This window comes from Phasianus colchicus, chromosome 33, assembly GCF_987193195.1.
Source record: "Phasianus colchicus chromosome 33, bPhaCol1.hap1.1, whole genome shotgun sequence".
NCBI classification, from domain to species: domain Eukaryota; kingdom Metazoa; phylum Chordata; class Aves; order Galliformes; family Phasianidae; genus Phasianus; species Phasianus colchicus.
In genome coordinates this window covers 3,073,167-3,088,913 of record NC_143468.1, presented here as the reverse complement: position 1 = coordinate 3,088,913, position 15,747 = coordinate 3,073,167, and the positions used below count along the sequence as shown (strand labels likewise).

The 15,747-nt window shown below is 63.6% G+C and overlaps 2 protein-coding genes across 5 annotated transcripts; both read right to left on the bottom strand.

The window, feature by feature from the left end:
- Positions 1 to 421: 421 nt before the first annotated feature.
- IKZF4 (IKAROS family zinc finger 4) lies at positions 422 to 11,778 on the bottom strand. Of its 3 annotated transcripts, none has more exons than XM_031609342.2 (8): positions 11,649 to 11,778; positions 9,160 to 9,214; positions 8,131 to 8,235; positions 5,247 to 5,507; positions 5,001 to 5,168; positions 2,926 to 3,075; positions 2,594 to 2,725; positions 422 to 2,064 (listed from the first exon to the last, which is right to left on the bottom strand). In XM_031609342.2, exons 2-8 carry the CDS (start codon positions 9,197 to 9,199, stop codon positions 1,346 to 1,348), a joined length of 1,575 nt encoding a protein of 524 aa, XP_031465202.1. In that variant the 5' UTR covers positions 9,200 to 9,214; positions 11,649 to 11,778; the 3' UTR covers positions 422 to 1,345. The 3 variants fall into 3 exon arrangements, with proteins under 3 accessions (XP_031465202.1, XP_031465203.1, XP_031465201.1); XM_031609343.2 differs by lacking the exon at positions 11,649 to 11,778 and adding an exon at positions 10,104 to 11,598; XM_031609341.2 differs by lacking the exon at positions 11,649 to 11,778 and having other exon boundaries at positions 9,160 to 11,598.
- A 667-nt stretch (positions 11,779 to 12,445) lies between these two features.
- Positions 12,446 to 15,689, bottom strand: SUOX (sulfite oxidase). 2 transcript variants are annotated; one of them, XM_090128322.1, is made up of 4 exons: positions 14,937 to 15,689; positions 14,410 to 14,452; positions 14,141 to 14,306; positions 12,446 to 14,021 (listed from the first exon to the last, which is right to left on the bottom strand). In XM_090128322.1, the coding sequence occupies exons 2-4, from the start codon at positions 14,439 to 14,441 to the stop codon at positions 12,600 to 12,602; spliced, it is 1,620 nt and encodes a 539-aa protein (XP_089984448.1). In that variant the 5' UTR covers positions 14,442 to 14,452; positions 14,937 to 15,689; the 3' UTR covers positions 12,446 to 12,599. The 2 variants fall into 2 exon arrangements, with proteins under 2 accessions (XP_089984448.1, XP_089984447.1); XM_090128321.1 differs by lacking the exon at positions 14,937 to 15,689 and adding an exon at positions 14,556 to 14,868.
- Positions 15,690 to 15,747: the final 58 nt, after the last annotated feature.

Below are 15,747 nucleotides of genomic sequence, written 5' to 3'. Positions count from 1 at the left end.
AGTACAAAACTTACAGTAGATCTCATCCACAAAGGTACTTACACTATGGTACAGATACAAAAGCTGCGGAGCGGCTCCGACCGCACGGGGGGGGGGGAGAAGTGGGGGGGTGGGGGGGGAGAGGGGACAGCGAACCCATGGACGCTACAAATGAAACGCGTTAAGGAGAGGAGGGGGCGGCCGGGGGGAGGGGGGGGTATTGCACATCGTCGTTGTTCTTCATACATCTGATTAAAAAATATAGATATGTACAGGGGAAAGCGACCTGGGGGTACAAAATCCCTACGTCTGCTGTAAAGCAAAGCGACAGCGCAGCCCTGAGCTCCTCTGGGTGGGTGAAGGGGGGGGGGGTGGGTGGGGTGGGGCTCAGAGCCCCCCCCCCCAACCCCAGTGCCCCCCATATCCCCCCCCCACCCCCCCCCCTCGTGAGCTCCGGCCTCAGAGCCAGCGGCTGCCGCGTGAAAGGAGGAAAATAGGAACCCAAAATCAAATGAAACCCGGAGCGGAGCGCTGCCGGCGTGTGAGGTGGTTGTGTTATCCCATAGAAAAGAATCAGCCTTTGGTTTCACCCTCAGGGAGAGAGAGCAGCCCCCGCTGAGAGTACACACGGTGAGGGGGAGGGGGGGCGCCAGGGGGGACCCCCCCTTCATACCCCCATTTTTGGTTATCGCCCTCAAAGCCCTCCCAGTGCGGGGCTGAGGGAGCACAGAGCCTTCGTCCCACGGCCCCTCCGCTGCTCAGAGCTGTGCCAGCCCCCTCGATGGGGCTGGACTGGGGGGGCGCAGAGAGCTGAGAGCCCCCCCTGGGGTTATAGCACCTAATGTGAGGGTTAGGGGGATTCCCCCCCCCCCGGAAGGGAACGTCTCAGAAATTCACGTGAGACTTTGGGGGGGGGGGAGGGAGGAGGGGGGAGAAAGAGTTATAAAAAGAGAAACTAAAAAGCTCAATAAATAACGGAGTGAGAAAAAGGGGGGAGGGGAGGGGGGAGCACAAAAGAAGTCCGTTAATATTTAAATAACTCCATTTATAAAAAGGCAAATTGTTAAGAGCTCCCCTCCATGGGGTGAGTGGGTGTTAAGGGGAGGGGAGGGGAGGGGGGGGGGGATGGGGGATATCTTTTTTTTTTTTTTTTTCCATTATTGATTTTTTAAATATCTTTTTGTAGCCAAAGTTCAGTGCAAAGGAGTTAAAAAAGGAACAACAACAACAACAAAAAAGAACAACAACAAAAAAAAATAATAATAATAACCAAACGACCGAAGAAGAGTTTCTGTGGGGGTCTGAAGGCGTGGGGGGGGGGTGAGAAGTGGGGGGTAACGGGGGGGGGGAGAAGGGGAGTTGGGGCTCAGCCGACCTTATGCTCACCCCGCACGATGTGCGAGGAGAACTCGTACCGGTCCTGGCTGTGATGGCCGCAGATGTTGCACTCGAAAGGGTCTCTGAAGCCGTGGCAGCCCATGTGGATGGTGAACATGACGTGGTCCAGGAAGAGGATGCGGCAGTGCTCGCAGCGGAAGGCTCGCACCGGCTCCCCGTCCTCGGTCACCACGCGCAGCGCATCCCGCCCGCCGCTCGCCGTGGAACGCGCCGCTCCCTCCGCCGCCTTCGGGTCCTCTTTGGCGTACGCCGGGCTCTGGCGGCTGCCGGGGCCGTTTCCCGGCGGAGGCTGAGCCGTCCGCTCCTCGTGGATGCTCTCCGTGTCCGTGGAGTCGTGGCAGCCGTTGGTGGGCGACGCGCCCGCCTCCCGCCCGCGGTACAGCGCCTGCGCCCCGTCCGCCGTGTCCTCGTGGCCCTCGGCGGCGTCGCGGCCCCCCGGCAGCTCCAGGCGGCCCGGCAGAGGCTGCAGTTGGGTGTAGACGGAGCTGATGACGGGGGTCACCTCCGAGATGCAGTTTGTGGGGGGCAGGCGGAGCGGGCGAAGGTGTTCGCCCCCCATCAGCGCCAGGGAGCTGCCGTAGGAGGGGTCCAGGGGGTGGTGGGCCGACACCATCTCCACGTCCTTCTCGAAGCCGGCGTTCACCTCGAAGGGGAGGTCGGAGAGCGCGAACCGCATCTGCTTCTCGCCTGTGGGCAGGAGATAAGATGGTGTCAGAGCGGGCACAAGGGCACTGGGACCCCCATCCCATCCCGTCCCGTCCCACACACAGCCCCACTGCTGTCCCATCCCATCCCACTCCACACACAGCCCTGCTGCTCTTCCATTCCACCCCACCTCACCCCACCCCACACACAGCCCCACTGCTGTCCCATCCCATCCCACCCCACACACAGCCCTGCTGCTCTTCCATCCCACCTCACCCCACCCCACACACAGCCCCACTGCTGTCCCATCCCATTCCATTCCATCTCATCCCACCCCATCCTGTCTCATCCCATATCCTATCCCATCTCATCTCATCTCATCCCACCCCACCCTATCCCATCTCACTCCACCCCATTCCATCCTGTCTCATCCCATCCCTTCCCATCCAGCAGGGTGGAAGGTACAACGTGAGCACCCACAGCACCCAACTGCAGAGCGTGAGCCATCAGTGCCTCAGCCCCCCCAACCCCTCTCCCATCTGCCCAGGTTGGGGAGGGAGCAGCCCCTTACCCACGAATTTCTGAGGTGTGGAGCGCTTCCTCTTGGTGAGGCTGTTGGCCAGGCGGTCGATGAACGTCGGCCGGTCGGCGGAGGGGTGCAGCAGGGAGTCCGGCACGATCTCCAGGTCCCTCATCTCATCACCTGGCAGGGCAGTGGAACCACTCAGACAGAGGGTGGCACGGAGCAGCGGGAGGGACGTGGTGAGGCAGCACGCGCCGTGCCAGCCTTGGTAGCGCCTTCTACCCCACGGCCACTGGGCACGGGCAGCAGCAGGGCTCCGGCTGGGACCCCCAGCAGCCCAGCCCTGCTGTCCCCCCCCCCAGCACACCCCCAGCACCCACCTTGCTGGCCGGCCAGCGCCTGCGGCTCAGTGTTCAGACTCTGCAGGTAGCTGTGGCAGCGCTCCTTGTGCTCCTCCAGCGTGCTCTGCTGCTTGTAGCTGCGGCCGCAGTAGTTGCACTTGTAGGGTTTGCCAACGGTGGGAGAAGAGACTGCAAAATACACAGATGAAAATCAGATCGTGAGGACACGCAGGTGGCCGCCGAGCCACTGACACTGAGCTCCAGGCTGGCTCTGCTCTGGCACCTCCATACAGGCAGCTGGGTCAGTGCTGAGCAGCTGCTGTGTGCTCAAGGTGATGCTTCACAGCGCTGGGACCCACAGCCCTCAGATCCCCACCCCACAGCGCCCGGATCCCCATCACCATGGCCAAGGCAGCGGGCACAAAGCTGCCTCCCCGCTGCTCCCAGCCAGAGGGCAGCAGAAGAGCCACTGCGTGTTTCCCTGTGGGAGCTCAGGCTCAGACAGCAGAAGCCAATGCTGAGCGAATCCCTCTCACTCCTCACCCACAGGAGGGTTTGTCACAGTCCAAAGTTGGGGGGAGGGGGTGAGGAGGGGCTGCCACCAGGCCATGGACACCAACACAGAAAGGCACACCAGGATTGGTTCCTCCATGTAGAGCCTCAACTGCAAATTCCATCGCATCTCATCGACCTGCATCCCTTCCTCAGCTCTCAGTTCCCTACACGGCTCTGTGTTCTCACTCCTGAACAAAACATCCTGAATGTCCCCTCCCCAGCAGTGGGGTCTCCTCAGGACCCTGAGGTGCAGACACGCACCACACAGCACCCATAGGGCACACAAAGCCCACCCCAAAGTCTCCTCCAGCCTCGGGTCTGCGAGGCAGAGGGGTCCCCAGTGCTCAGCACAGCCACCCCAGGGGGGCACAGCCTCTGATCTCTCCCAGTGCCACGCAGTGCGTTTGATCTGGATCTGAACGCCTCTTCTTTTTGGACAGCACGTCTTCTGAGATGAAAGCTGCTGCTTCCCCTCGTGGGATGGTGTGAGATCCAAATGGCTTTGTTAGGGGGTGGGAGGGGAGAACTGCACTGCTGCCGTCCGCCGGGCAGGGAGAGCGCCCGGCTCTCGCCTGTGAAATCCACATTAAACGAAGGTTTTCTCGGTAATTAGCTCCCATACAGACTGATTGCTGTTTGATATGCTGTGAGGACGTGTCCCACTTCTGCGTCTCTTGGCGAGGGCTCACAGACACCTTCATCTGCCAGCGGCGGGGGGAGGCTGGCACGGCTCCCAGTTGGGTTCTGATCCCAGGGATGGGGGGTTCTGACATCGGGAATTGGGGTTCTGACCCAGGAAAGGGGATCTGACCCCAGGGAAGGGGATCCCAGCCCTCCAGCAGGATGGGGACAGTGCTGCTCTCCACACCCGAGCACAGCAGGAGCTCACGTGTGCTCTTTGCCCTCCACAGTCAATGTCAGGAGGGATTCTGCCTCCAGCCACCGACTTCTGGCTTTTTTTTTTTATCCTCAGAGATAAGGAAAGATTCCAGGGTACGGATTTCTTTGCCTGTTCTTCCCATAACTGTCAGAGGCCATTAAGCTCACCTCCTCCCCAGGGGGATCGGGCTCTTCTGGGCACCTGAACCCAAAGTGCCCCAGCGGCACTGCCAGGCAGGGTTACCCACAGCCCCACCAGCTGAGACACAACAGAACCAGAGGCAAAACCACCTCTCAGATGTCACATTCAGCAAGGACAGCAGTCAGAACAAAGCAAACCCCCCCCCCCCACCGTGCTCGGTGTTTCCACTGGGGCAAGGCACACCCAAGGGTGGGACCTATCTCGACTCAATAAAACCCATTAAACATTTATGTTTACGAGAAAGAGATGCAGCGAGCCCAGAACCTGGGGGTACACTGCCTCCAACACCCCCAGCTTCACATCCAGGACACAACGACCCCCCCAGCGCCCATCCAACGTTGGTGCTGTGCCATAGGAAACCTCAGACTGACCAGCAAGGAACCCAAGCTGCTGGGTGTGCCGGGCTCAGCTCCCACCCGTGCACCTCTCAGTTCATCCCTCCCCACCTCCCTGCCCCCCACCCTGGCCAGGCACCCACCAGAGTGCGTCCTCAGGTGTCCAGTGAGGGCATCCCTCCTACGGCAGGCGTAATTGCAGAAGGGACACTTGAAGGGTTTCTCTCCAGAGTGCAGCTTGATGTGACGAAGGAGGTTTCCCTTCTGGGTGAAGGAAGCCCCACACTGGTTGCAGTGGAACGGCCTTTCTCCTGTGAAGCAGAGCAGAGCATGAAACACCCAGAGGAAAACAGAGCTCGGCTCCATCCCTCCCCCCCGGCCCCACTCACCCGTGTGGCTGCGCTTGTGCACCATCAGCACGTTGGGGCCGATGCACACCATGCCACACACATCACACTTCAGTTTGCCATTAGGCAACCGGATGCCACCGGGGGAATGTGGCTCCTGGCCTGGCCCATCGCAGTAACCCAGTGGCTCTGAGAGGGAATCCTCCACGATGACGCTGTCGTCCTTCTCCAGCATGCGGTCCTCCTGTGCCAGCAGCCGGCTGCCTTCCTCATCGCTGTACATCTCCACCTTGATGGAGCTGGCTGCAGGAGGGCAGAGAGGACACGGCTCAGGCAGGGTTTGCTCCTAAAGGAGCAGCACTGACGTGCCCTTTGCTTTGATTGTGACAACGTGCTGCTGGGTACATTGGAACAGACACCCGGCGCTGGATCCCGTCTGCATGTCCCACAGACCATTGCTTTGGTGCTCTGGTGACCGACTGTGAGTAAAAAACATTTCACCCCCCGCATCCAAAGGTGGAGGGAGAAAGAAAAGCCACTTAAAGCACTTGGGAAGAGCAGAAAACACCAAATTTTGACCATGAATCAGTAAAGGCTCCACATGTTCTGGCACACAGAGTGCCCAGTGTGAGTCCCTCGGTCAGCAAACCCCAGCCTGCAGCAGAAAAGCACTCTGCTGCACTCATCCTTGCTGGAAAACCTGGGATCCAACTATGGGAACAGGGAACAGAGAACCTGAGCGGGACAGCAGCGCAGGGAGCAAACACTGCAGTGGCACAGAGCCACGAGAGCCTGGGTGACAACACAGCAACCCCCGTGGCTGCTGGTGAAAGGTCCCACATGCTGGAGACCCCCCCAGGGCGCTGCCCACTCTGTGAGAGGCAAAGGGCAGCCCAGGAGAGCCCTGCAGACCTACAGGCACTGCAGACCGGAGCCGGAGGACATGGAGCTGGGGGCCACACTGCCACAGACCCCCCCCTCCCCACCTCTCCTTCCTCCTGCAGCACCAGGAGCGGGGCGGCTGCGCTGGCAGCGACCTACATTCCTGGCTGCTCCAGTGAGCTGTGGAATGCCACAAATCAGACGGGCTCCAGAGGATGGCAATGGGACAGCGAGGGCTGCACTGGCACAGATGGGGAGAGGAGCCTTCCTCCTTCCCTCCTCTACCTCCACAGAGCTGCTCCTTCGCTCAGCCGCACCTCCAGACCCTTTCTGGAAGCAGAGCAGTGCCATGCAGAGCAAGTCCTCAGCTGACTGTGCTGGGAAGCATCCTCCCACTGAGCAGAATGGGAGGGAATCCCTCGGGATGTGCCAAGGACAGCAGGAATACCTGCTCTGCTGCCCTGTGCTGCTCTGAAACCTCGCCCGGGTCACCCATATGGCAGCACACAGAGCCCACAGCCTCAGAGAAAACATTTACAGGATCTCCTGAAATATCAGACTCTGATTTCTTCTGCTTAAAGCAGGAGGATCTTTCCAAGCCCTTCAGGGAGCTGCTGGGGCTGAACTTTATATACACATTCTTGCTGCTGGCAGGGATGATTCCAGCATCCAAGCTCCCTGGTGGAGGCAGGCATGGGATCACAGCCCTGCAGGAATCCCAGAAGCTTCCAGACCCGATGCTGATGTGCTCCCCAGGGCTCGTTTGGGTCTTTGTGGCGGGCAGAGGGCTCTCAGCTGTGGGTCCAGGCACAAAGCTGAGTGAGGAGCCCAGGAATCCCAGCTCTCACTGCCTCACTTCCCCTCCTGTCCCGCAGACAATGCTGCCTTCCCAGAGAGGCTCTCAGCAGCTACACATCCAGCCCAGCTCTGGCAACCACAGGCACTTTCAGGCCATCTGCTGAGCCATTGGCCAAAGGCACCGCAGGCTGCAGCCCGGGGGGGGGCTCAGCAGCCACAGCACTCCTGGCAGATCAGAACCTTCCTTCCACGCTGCCCAGTGCCACTGGGAGCACCTGGGGGACCCCACGGGAGCACAGACACAAAGCAAAACACTCCAGTCTTGATGGCAGGAGCTGCCTGGATGCACTGACGTTCGCTGCACTTTGATTTTCTTCCTTCCTCCGCCCCCCCCCCCCATAGTTCCCCTGAGGACTTGTTTTTTTTCCTGGGCGCAGGAGGAAGGCCAACTATTGTTCTGTAATTCTCCTTTCAGAACCAACACAGAGTCCGGCCGCGCTGAGAGAGCCGTCTCCTCCGGCAGAACAGGTTATATAATATTCTTGCTCCTCTGGGGCACGATGCTTGCTGGATGAACCAGCTGTGAAGTCAAGTCGGATCAGAGCAATGCCATCACCGGCGTCCCGCTGCTCACGGGGAAGGGCTCCTTGCTGCCCTTTCAGCTGGTCCACGTGCTCAGCTCCTTTTGCTTCCAACAGAACCGCTCTCCACTTAAGGCTTCATTTCTTCACAGAGCTTCTCAGCGTTTTTAGAGGGCAAATAGATAACAAATAGCTAAAAAAATCCCCCCAAAATGGAGGTAACTCATGACATTACCCCTTCTGAAAATGAAATTCATTTCAACTTCTTCACCCCGGCTCAGAAAGGGCTGCTTTGAAAGGACTGAAGCAGAGGTGCCCCCATCGCTCCATGCGGGTCAATCACGGGGGAGTTCCTCTGCTATGGAGAAGTGAAGCACAACTCCGTGCTCCATCAGGGAGAGAGGGAACACTGCAGCTGTGCTGCTCCACATCCCTCAGTGGAGCCCATCTGATAGAGCACAACCACAGCACTGACACCCACCTGCTGCCCCGAGCGGTGCTCAGCCACTGTAAGCCCCACAGAGCTCAGCCCACGCTGCGCCCAGCTGGGATGGCAGCAGTAGGACACCCAATGGAACGGGTGCTGCCTGAGGCTCTCGTGTCACCTGAAAAGTGGTTCCACAAAGACCTGGAGGGGCTGGGGGGCAGCGTGGGGCTGTACTCACCACTGAGGGAGCGGCTCGGGGAGGAGTGCTGGCTGTTGGGTGTGCTCACCGCAGCTCCCACGATGGCCGAGCTGAACTCCTTCTCCAGAGAGGAATCCCCGCTGCCTTTAGGAACACAGAAAGGGAAGAGGGATGTGAGTGAGCCCTGAAGCTGCCAGCGAGCCCTGCAGACCCCTTTGTGCAGCAGTGCCGCGTGGGGCACACAGCAGCGACCCCCAGCAGGTATCTGCCCCCCAGCAGCAGCCCCGTGTCCATTCCCACAGGTGGGACCTGGCAGCACCACACAGCAGAGCCCTGCCCACAGCCCCCAGACCGCAGTGGGGAGGGCGAAGTGCTTTGGGATGGGAAGCACGGCAGCTCTGTGCTCAGCCCCCCCTGGGACAGACAGGACCCGCCGCGCCGTGCCCCCCAGCCTCCCCATCGTGTCCCTCACCGACAGCTCGTCATGCTGCAGGAAATACTGGGTCACATTTCCTTTGCTCTAAAAACAAATGGAGGTGCCCACAGTGCTGGCAGACGGCGTGGTTCCCCTGGGAGCTCCTGGCTGCAGGCAGTGCCAGCACTGCTGCTGGGTGGGCTCAGCCTGGCAGCTTCCCCATCCCTGCTGCCCTGGGAGGGACACAGCTGTGCCCCAATGGCCTTTTCCTCCAGCCAGGCTCCAGGCTGAAGGAGAAGCGGAGCAGAGCAGCAGCCCAACTTCAGGGTAGCTCAGCTCCATGCACCCAAAGCCCGCAGCCGGCAGCGCTGTGCAGGGTCAGCACAGCACCCTGAGGCAGTGACCCCCCCCACAGCACTGCAGCCCTGGGCTGCGTTCTGACCCTTCCACCCCTCCAACAGCCCCGAGCGCTCAAACTTCAGCCCAAACTTCCAGGGCTTGGCTCAGCACAGCTCATTAATTAGCTGTTTGTCACGCCTGCAGCGTTAATGCTCCCCAGCTCCTTAATGAACACAGCTGGATGCTGAAGTTTGGTGAGCACCTTACAATGCCAGCAACCCACAACAGCAGGTGGCAACGGAGATGGGACGTACCAGATATGTAGGATCGTCCATTACAGTCTTCTATATCCATCCTTAAGGTGCGTTGCTGAAAGAGAGAGCAGAGCAGAGTCAGAGTTTGCCTGCAGGAGCTGCTCAGCCACCTCCCCAACCCCCCCCAAATAAAACACGTCTGGGGCAGAGCTCTGTGAGCTCCCACAGCGCAGCCCCACATCACCATCAGCCCCAGAGGAACACAAACCCGGCCCTGGGGGGGCAGAGAGCCATCACCCATCCCAGGGACAGCCGGACACCGAGCACTGGAAGCATGGAGCAGGGACATCTGGTGTCATTCTGCTGATGGGAAGAGCTGGGTTTGGGGCAATGGGACCGAATGGCAACGCAGCACTGTGCCCAACGGTCTGCAGACACCGTGCCAAAATGAGAGGGAAACCCACCCAGCTGGGGTAACAAACACACTGTATATGAGGTGGCTCTTATTGGCCCACTCCCATGGCTTTGCTGTGCTACACACACACTCAGAAATCGCCCGAGTACCAGCTGTGCAGGGAAAGTCCTCTCTCTGGAGCACAGCCCAGCCTGGCAGCGGTGGGCACGCAGCCCTGAGCTCCTCTGAGCTGCGGGCAATGGGGCCGAGACCCCCTCCCCCAATTTGCAGCCCTCTGTGAGCCCCCTCCACGCACGCAGTGCTTCGTGCCACCACGCGGAGACCTCGGCGACGCTGCGCTGAAACTGGAGCAGCACTCAGCACTGAAAGAAGGGCTGCCCCCCCCAGGGGCTGCACTCAGGGAAACAAAGCCCCCCCCAGCAGCCCAGTTTAACCAAACCCCGGGGCTGAGCACGGAGCCATCCAGATGTCCTCTGTGCTGAGCACACGGGGGCTCCTGAGGACAGCAGGGTCAGCGCGTGCCCCCCATCCCAGCCCTATGCTGCCACCCCTGCAGCTCGCAGCCCCCCCAGCCCCCCCCAGGACAGACCCACTGCCTTCACACGGGGTGAGGGCGGTACGAAGCACCACAGCAGTCCCTGCAGTTTCTCTTCCCAAAGCATTGTTTCCATTCGCTCTGTTTTCCAACATGAGAGCTTTTTTTCCACCTTTGCCACGAATAGGAGCGCATGGAGCCATAAAAAAGAAGGGCTGTGATGTTGGAACGGCACCAAGGTCCATCTCCACGGTCCCACAGGGCCAGGCAGCCCCGCAGCCAGGAGCAAAGCACTGCGTTGTGTTTTATCCATCACCAAACAGCTCTCGGTTCCCTATTTTGATCCATGCGTTCCGTCGGACGAAGCGCCGCTGCTGCAGAAACGGAGCGGCTGACGGAGCTCCGCGGGATGGAGAGAGGAAAACTCCACGGGATGAGAACCCAAAGCTGGAGGGGTGGCGGGCAGCAGCTCAGGACCCCACGCCGTGGCCCAACACACAGGAGCAGCCCCTTATCCTGATACATCCGTTGGCACAACTTCACCCGCAGTGCCGCTCCTGAGGTCCAGCGATGAAGTTGGAGCTCGAAGCAGTGAAGGCCGTCCCTGGGGGCTTCTTTGTGCAGCATCAAAACCCGCGCCGTCACCACCAACAGCAAAGCTGACAGGTATGGGACGGAAGGGCAGCGCTTCCCCACAAGCCCTGCAGTCGGCGGGGGGAGGTCCTTCTGGGGCTGCCTGCGCTCCTGGGGGGCAGAAGATGATGCACTCGTGGGGGTGGAGGGCAGACGCAGAGCAGCACTTCTGACAGCTGCGGTCCCACAGCGCCGATGGAAGCGTCCTCGAGGATTTGGGGTTTGCGTCCCTCCGTGGTGCATCCCGTCCTGCGCTGCTGCGAAACGCTGCCCCCCATCCCCACCCCCTGGGGGCTGCGAGCTCCGTGCTACAGCTGAACCCCCCCCCACCCCCCCAGCACGGATGTCAGCAGCCCCAACGTCCCCCAGACCCCACGCTCCGCAGCCACACAGAGCACAGAAACCCCCCGATCCCACCCCACAAAGCGCTTCCACCCCATCACCCACATGGGTGTCCCCCCCTTTCCAGGACCCCCCCAGCCAGCAGCACAGCGGGCAGAGCAGCAGACAGACGCAGCCCGGCTGGCTGAGAGCAGGAGGAGAGGGGAGCTGATGGGGGGCAACGAGCGAAAATGAAGCTGGGGGGCACCGGGGGGGGGGGGGAACCACCGGTAGGGACGGAGGAACACCGGGAGACCCGGACCGGGGGGTTGGGGGGGGTAACAGCCGCAGACGGAGCGCCGCCCCCCCCGGTGCTGAGGCGGCCCCGAGCCCGGAGCCCCCCGTGCCCCCCCCGGGCAGAGCTCCGCTGTCACCGCCGCTGCCATTGTTCGCGGAGCTGTCACCGGGAGCCGCCCCCGTTACCGACCCCAACCCCCCCCCCGTAATTCCGGCGGAACCCGCCCGACCCGGGAGGCGTCGCGGTGGGGGGGGGTCCGCCGGGGGTCGCCCCGCAACGCCGAGCCCCGAGCAGCGCTTTTCCCCCCCCCAACCCAACCCAACCCAACCCAACCCAGCGCGTCTCACCGTCGCGGCGCGGTGCGGCCCCCCCGGCCCGGCCCGGGCGCGGGGAGCGGCGGGGGGGGCTCAGCGGCCCGGCGGCGGCTCCGGTTCCATCGGCGGCGGCTTCACCTGAGGAGGGCCCGGCCCGGCCCCCCCCCCCCCGCCCGCCCCGAGCCACTTCCGGGCCCCGCGCGCAGCCGCGCGCCCAACGCCGGCGGGAGGGGGGGGGGAGTGGGGGGGGCGCGCGGCCACCGCGGGCGGCGCGGGGGGGCGGAGGAGGGGGGAGGAGCGCCGAACGCATCGATGGGACCCGAGGGCAGTGCGGGCTGCGGAGCGCCGAGAGAGAGAGCGAGCGCCGAGAGAAGCGCTGAGACGGGGGGGGGGAAACCGGGGGGGGGGGGGGGAACCGCGGGGTGTGGGGGGAGCGTGGGGGGTAACGGAGGGACAAACGGCCCCGGGGGATGAGGGGACACGGGGACGCCGAGGGGCCCGAGGGACGTGCGGGTCCCATTGGGTCACGGGGGGGGCTCCGAGAGGTGCGGGGGGGCCTACGGGAGCGGGGGGGCCCCCGGGGACAACGAGGGGCTCAGGGAGAGGCTGAGGGTCCCGCGGGGTCACGGGGTCACGCGGGGACACGGGGAGTCCCGTAGGGATGGAGGGTGACGCGGGGTCACTGGGGGTCACGGGGGGCGATGCGGGGCCCCGTGGGGTCGCGGGGTCCCACGGGGAGCCTCATAGGGCCGCCCCGGAGCAGCGGGGATCCCCGACACCACCGCAGTCTGGGCTGCCCCGGCGCTGCCCCAGGAAGCACCGAGTCCATAAAAGCTGCGCAATCTTTATGGAGCCGCTTTCACACTTTTCACTTTCAGGGGCCGTAAAGCGGCGACCTTCGTGCCAGCAGCGGCACGGCCGCCTCCACGGGGTGACGGAGCCGCGGGGGCGACGCTGCCGTGGGACGACGGTGCCACGCGGCCATCAGCCCTGCACAGAGACGCGGACGCGATGCCAGGCGTTGCTCAGCACCCCCCGCAGGTTCCAGATGGGCGCCACGCTGTCGGGCTGCACGTTGTAGCTGCCGTCCACCGCTTTGCAGACGATCTCCAGCTCCGTCCCCGCCGCCACCGGCACCGTCAGCTCCCACAGCGCCCACGCCCACGCCCGTCCCGGTGCGGCCTTCTCTCCCGCCAGCCGCGCCACGTTCCACGTGCGCCCGCCGTCCAGCGAGACGTCCACGCGCACCACCTCTCGCCCCCCCCCGCTCCACGCGTAACCCTTCACCGTCAGCTCCCCCGGCGGCACCGCGGCTCCGGGCCGCGGCTGGGTGACGGCCGACTGCACCGGCAGCTCCTGGATGGCGGGCGCCGTGCGGTAATCCACCGTGTCCCAATCCACGCAGGGGGAGAAGCCCTTGTAGTCGTTCTGCTGCCAGTGGCTGGGGCTCTCGGCCGGGCTCACGGCCACGCGTCGCAGCCACTTGACGCTGCGTGCGCCCACCACGCCGGGCACCACCACGCGGAGCGGGAAGCCGTGGTCGCGGGGCAGCTCGGTGCCGTTCATCTCGTAAGCCAGCAGCACGTCCGCGGCGGGGCTGAGCGCACGGCCGTAAGGGATGGACGCTCCGTACGGAGCCCCCCCGGGGTCGGCATCCAACCCTTCGAAGCAGACGTGCCACTCGCCCTCGCGCTCCTCGGGGAAGCCGGCGTGCAGCAGGACGTCCCGCAGCCTCGCTCCGCCCCACCGCGCCGTGCTGATGGCACCGATGTCCCACGGCAGCCCTTTGACGGGCCGCACGCGGCTCATCTCGGCGCGGCGGTTCCCGGCGCACTGCAGGGTCGCCGTCACTTCGTGTTTGGGGAAGCGGCTCCGCAGCTCGTCCAGAGACAGCGACAGCGTGCGGCCGCCGGGACCGTCCACCCGCAGCCGGTAGGAGCTCGGCTCCACCGCCGGAACCGGGAGGTGGTTGCGGGTGAAGAAAAGCTCGTTGGGCGTCAGGAAGCGCTCGGCCAGCAGCTCGGCCGGCGGCTCCGCGTTGAACGGCTTCTGGCTGTTGACGCGCAGCCCGGGGTGGCGGGGGGGGTCGCCGGCGAAGGGGTCCTGGGCGTCGGGGGCCGGCGGTGCCTCGTCGGGGCTGAGCTCGCCCACCTTGTATTGCTGCAGCAGCTCCAGGACGTGCGGTTCTCCGTGCACCGCATACAGCGCCCAGAAGGGCTCCAGGGCCCCCCCGGCCGCCAGCATGATTTTGTCGGGCCCCCCCGGGTGCAGCTCCACGAAGTCGGTGACGTCGAACACGTCGGTGCCGTGGGTCACCCAGACGCGCTCCTCGGGGCTCCGGTGCCGCCCCACCTCCTCCCGCGTGTACCGGGGGTACGACGGGGCGGCGGCGGCGGCGTGAGCGGCCTGGGGGGGGGGGGAGGAGGAGAAGGAGGAGGGGGGACTCGGCCCCGTCAGCGGGGATAACCCGGACCCACCTCCCCCCCGGTGCCCCCCCTTCCACTCCCCACCCGGTGCGCGCTCACCCTCCGCCGCCGTTCTCCGTAGGTCAGCGCCGCGCCGAGGCCGAGCAGCGCCGCCAGCACCGGGACCGCCCGCCCACCGCCCCCCCCCGGGCCCGGACCGCCGGGGACGACGTCCGTCCGGGAGGAGCCGCGGTGCGGGGGGAGCGGCGGGGGGGGCAGGCGGACTCTGCGGAAAGAGCGGCGCTGAGCGGCGCCCGGGGGCGGAGGGGGGCGGGGGGCCCCGGGGGTAATTCTGAGCGTGTTTGGGGGGGGGGAGGAGGGGGTCCTACCTGCGCCGGGGGACAACGCGGAGCAGCAGCATCGCGGCGGGACCTGCGGGAGGCAACGCTCAGAGCGGGGCGGGGGGGTCCACGACGCCACACCCCCCCCCCCCTCCACCGGTAGCGGATTTTTCCCCCCCCCCCCCGGTGCGCACCTGCGTGGCAACCGCGGCGCTGCGCGGGGCCGAAGGCTTTAACGGAGGGGCGAAGGGGCGGGGACGGACGGGTGGAGCCACGCCCCCTCCCCTCCATTGCCCCCCCACGGCGTTGGGGGCGAGCGTTAAAGGGGCCGCGGGCGGAGTTTCCCCACGCGTGAACCCCGGGCGCGGCGCGCCGCCGCCCGCCGTAGCGATAAGCGTTATCGGGGCGCAGCCGGACACGGGCACGGCTCCAGCCGCCGCTCCCCCCTTGTGTTCCCCCCCCCCCCATCACACGGCGCTGTTTCTCCTTCATATTTTAGGGTTTTTTTTCTTTTTTTTTTCTCCGTTCGTTTTCTTTTTTTTTTTTTTTTCCTTTTTTTTTTTTCCTTTACTTACATTAAATACATCGGTAAATCAGCAGCTGAGTTCTGTTACCATGATTCGTTATTTAAATGCGATGGAGGAGCTTCCTCAAAGCAACAACAAAAAAAAAGGGAAAAATAAAACAACCGAACAAAAAAAAAAAAAACGAACAGCGGAGACAGAGGGAAAACGAAGAGGGTCGGGAAAGCTGCAGCGTCCCCCCTCGCTCCCGGGGGGGCCGTGAAGGGGGGGAAGCAGAGCCGGGGTTTGCCTCACAGCCCCGATCTGCTCAGCCCACACCGCGGGGCGGCACGCGGGACCCCCCCGCCCCCAGCAGAGGGGGGACGACCCACGCAAAAGGGGTCCAGGGGAGCCCAGGCTGCTGGGTGCAGGGAGAGGGCAACGGCCTCGGGGCTGCAGCGCAGGGCACGGCGCCTGGCAGCAGCCCAAGGGATCCGAGTTCCATCCGGGAAGAGGAGAAAGGAACGAACTCCTTCACCTCCCTCCTCTGCTCCCAACCTCCAGAGCAAACAGGACCTGAAGGAAAAGCCCAAGTCGAGTGCCAACCAAAGGCAGGAGGAGGAATGGGGACAAAGTGGGAGCGGGGCTCTGCTACGCCCTGGGATCAGCAGGAGGACGCTGCTGCCTCCCCAGCTCTGCCCGGGGGGGTTGGGGGGGCAGAGGCAGCTGTTAGGGTCGTCCTGCTGGCTCTGCATCCCCCCTCCCCTCTCAAAAGATTCCCAGGCACTTCTGAACCTTCAGCAAAGGAAAAAAAAAAAAAAAAAAAAAAGGCCACCAAGGAAGAGAGTGAAGGACACTGCAGCTTTTCCCTCCCGGACAGCCA

Excerpts from the sequence above, each read along its gene's own strand:
- SUOX (XM_090128321.1), bottom strand. The coding sequence starts at position 14,853 with ATGAAGGAGAAACAGCGCCGTGTGATGGGGGGGGGGGGAACACAAGGG. Across the intron at positions 14,453-14,555 it reads GCGCCGCGGTTGCCACGCAG|GTCCCGCCGCGATGCTGCTG; the intron begins GTGCGCACCGGG and ends TGCCTCCCGCAG. Across the intron at positions 14,022-14,140 it reads ACGGAGAACGGCGGCGGAGG|GCCGCTCACGCCGCCGCCGC; the intron begins GTGAGCGCGCAC and ends CCCCCCCCCCAG.
- IKZF4 (XM_031609341.2), bottom strand. The coding sequence starts at position 9,448 with ATGTCCCTGCTCCATGCTTCCAGTGCTCGGTGTCCGGCTGTCCCTGGG. Across the intron at positions 5,169-5,246 it reads GCACAAGCGCAGCCACACGG|GAGAAAGGCCGTTCCACTGC; the intron begins GTGAGTGGGGCC and ends TCTGCTTCACAG. Across the intron at positions 2,065-2,593 it reads CACACCTCAGAAATTCGTGG|GCGAGAAGCAGATGCGGTTC; the intron begins GTAAGGGGCTGC and ends TCCTGCCCACAG.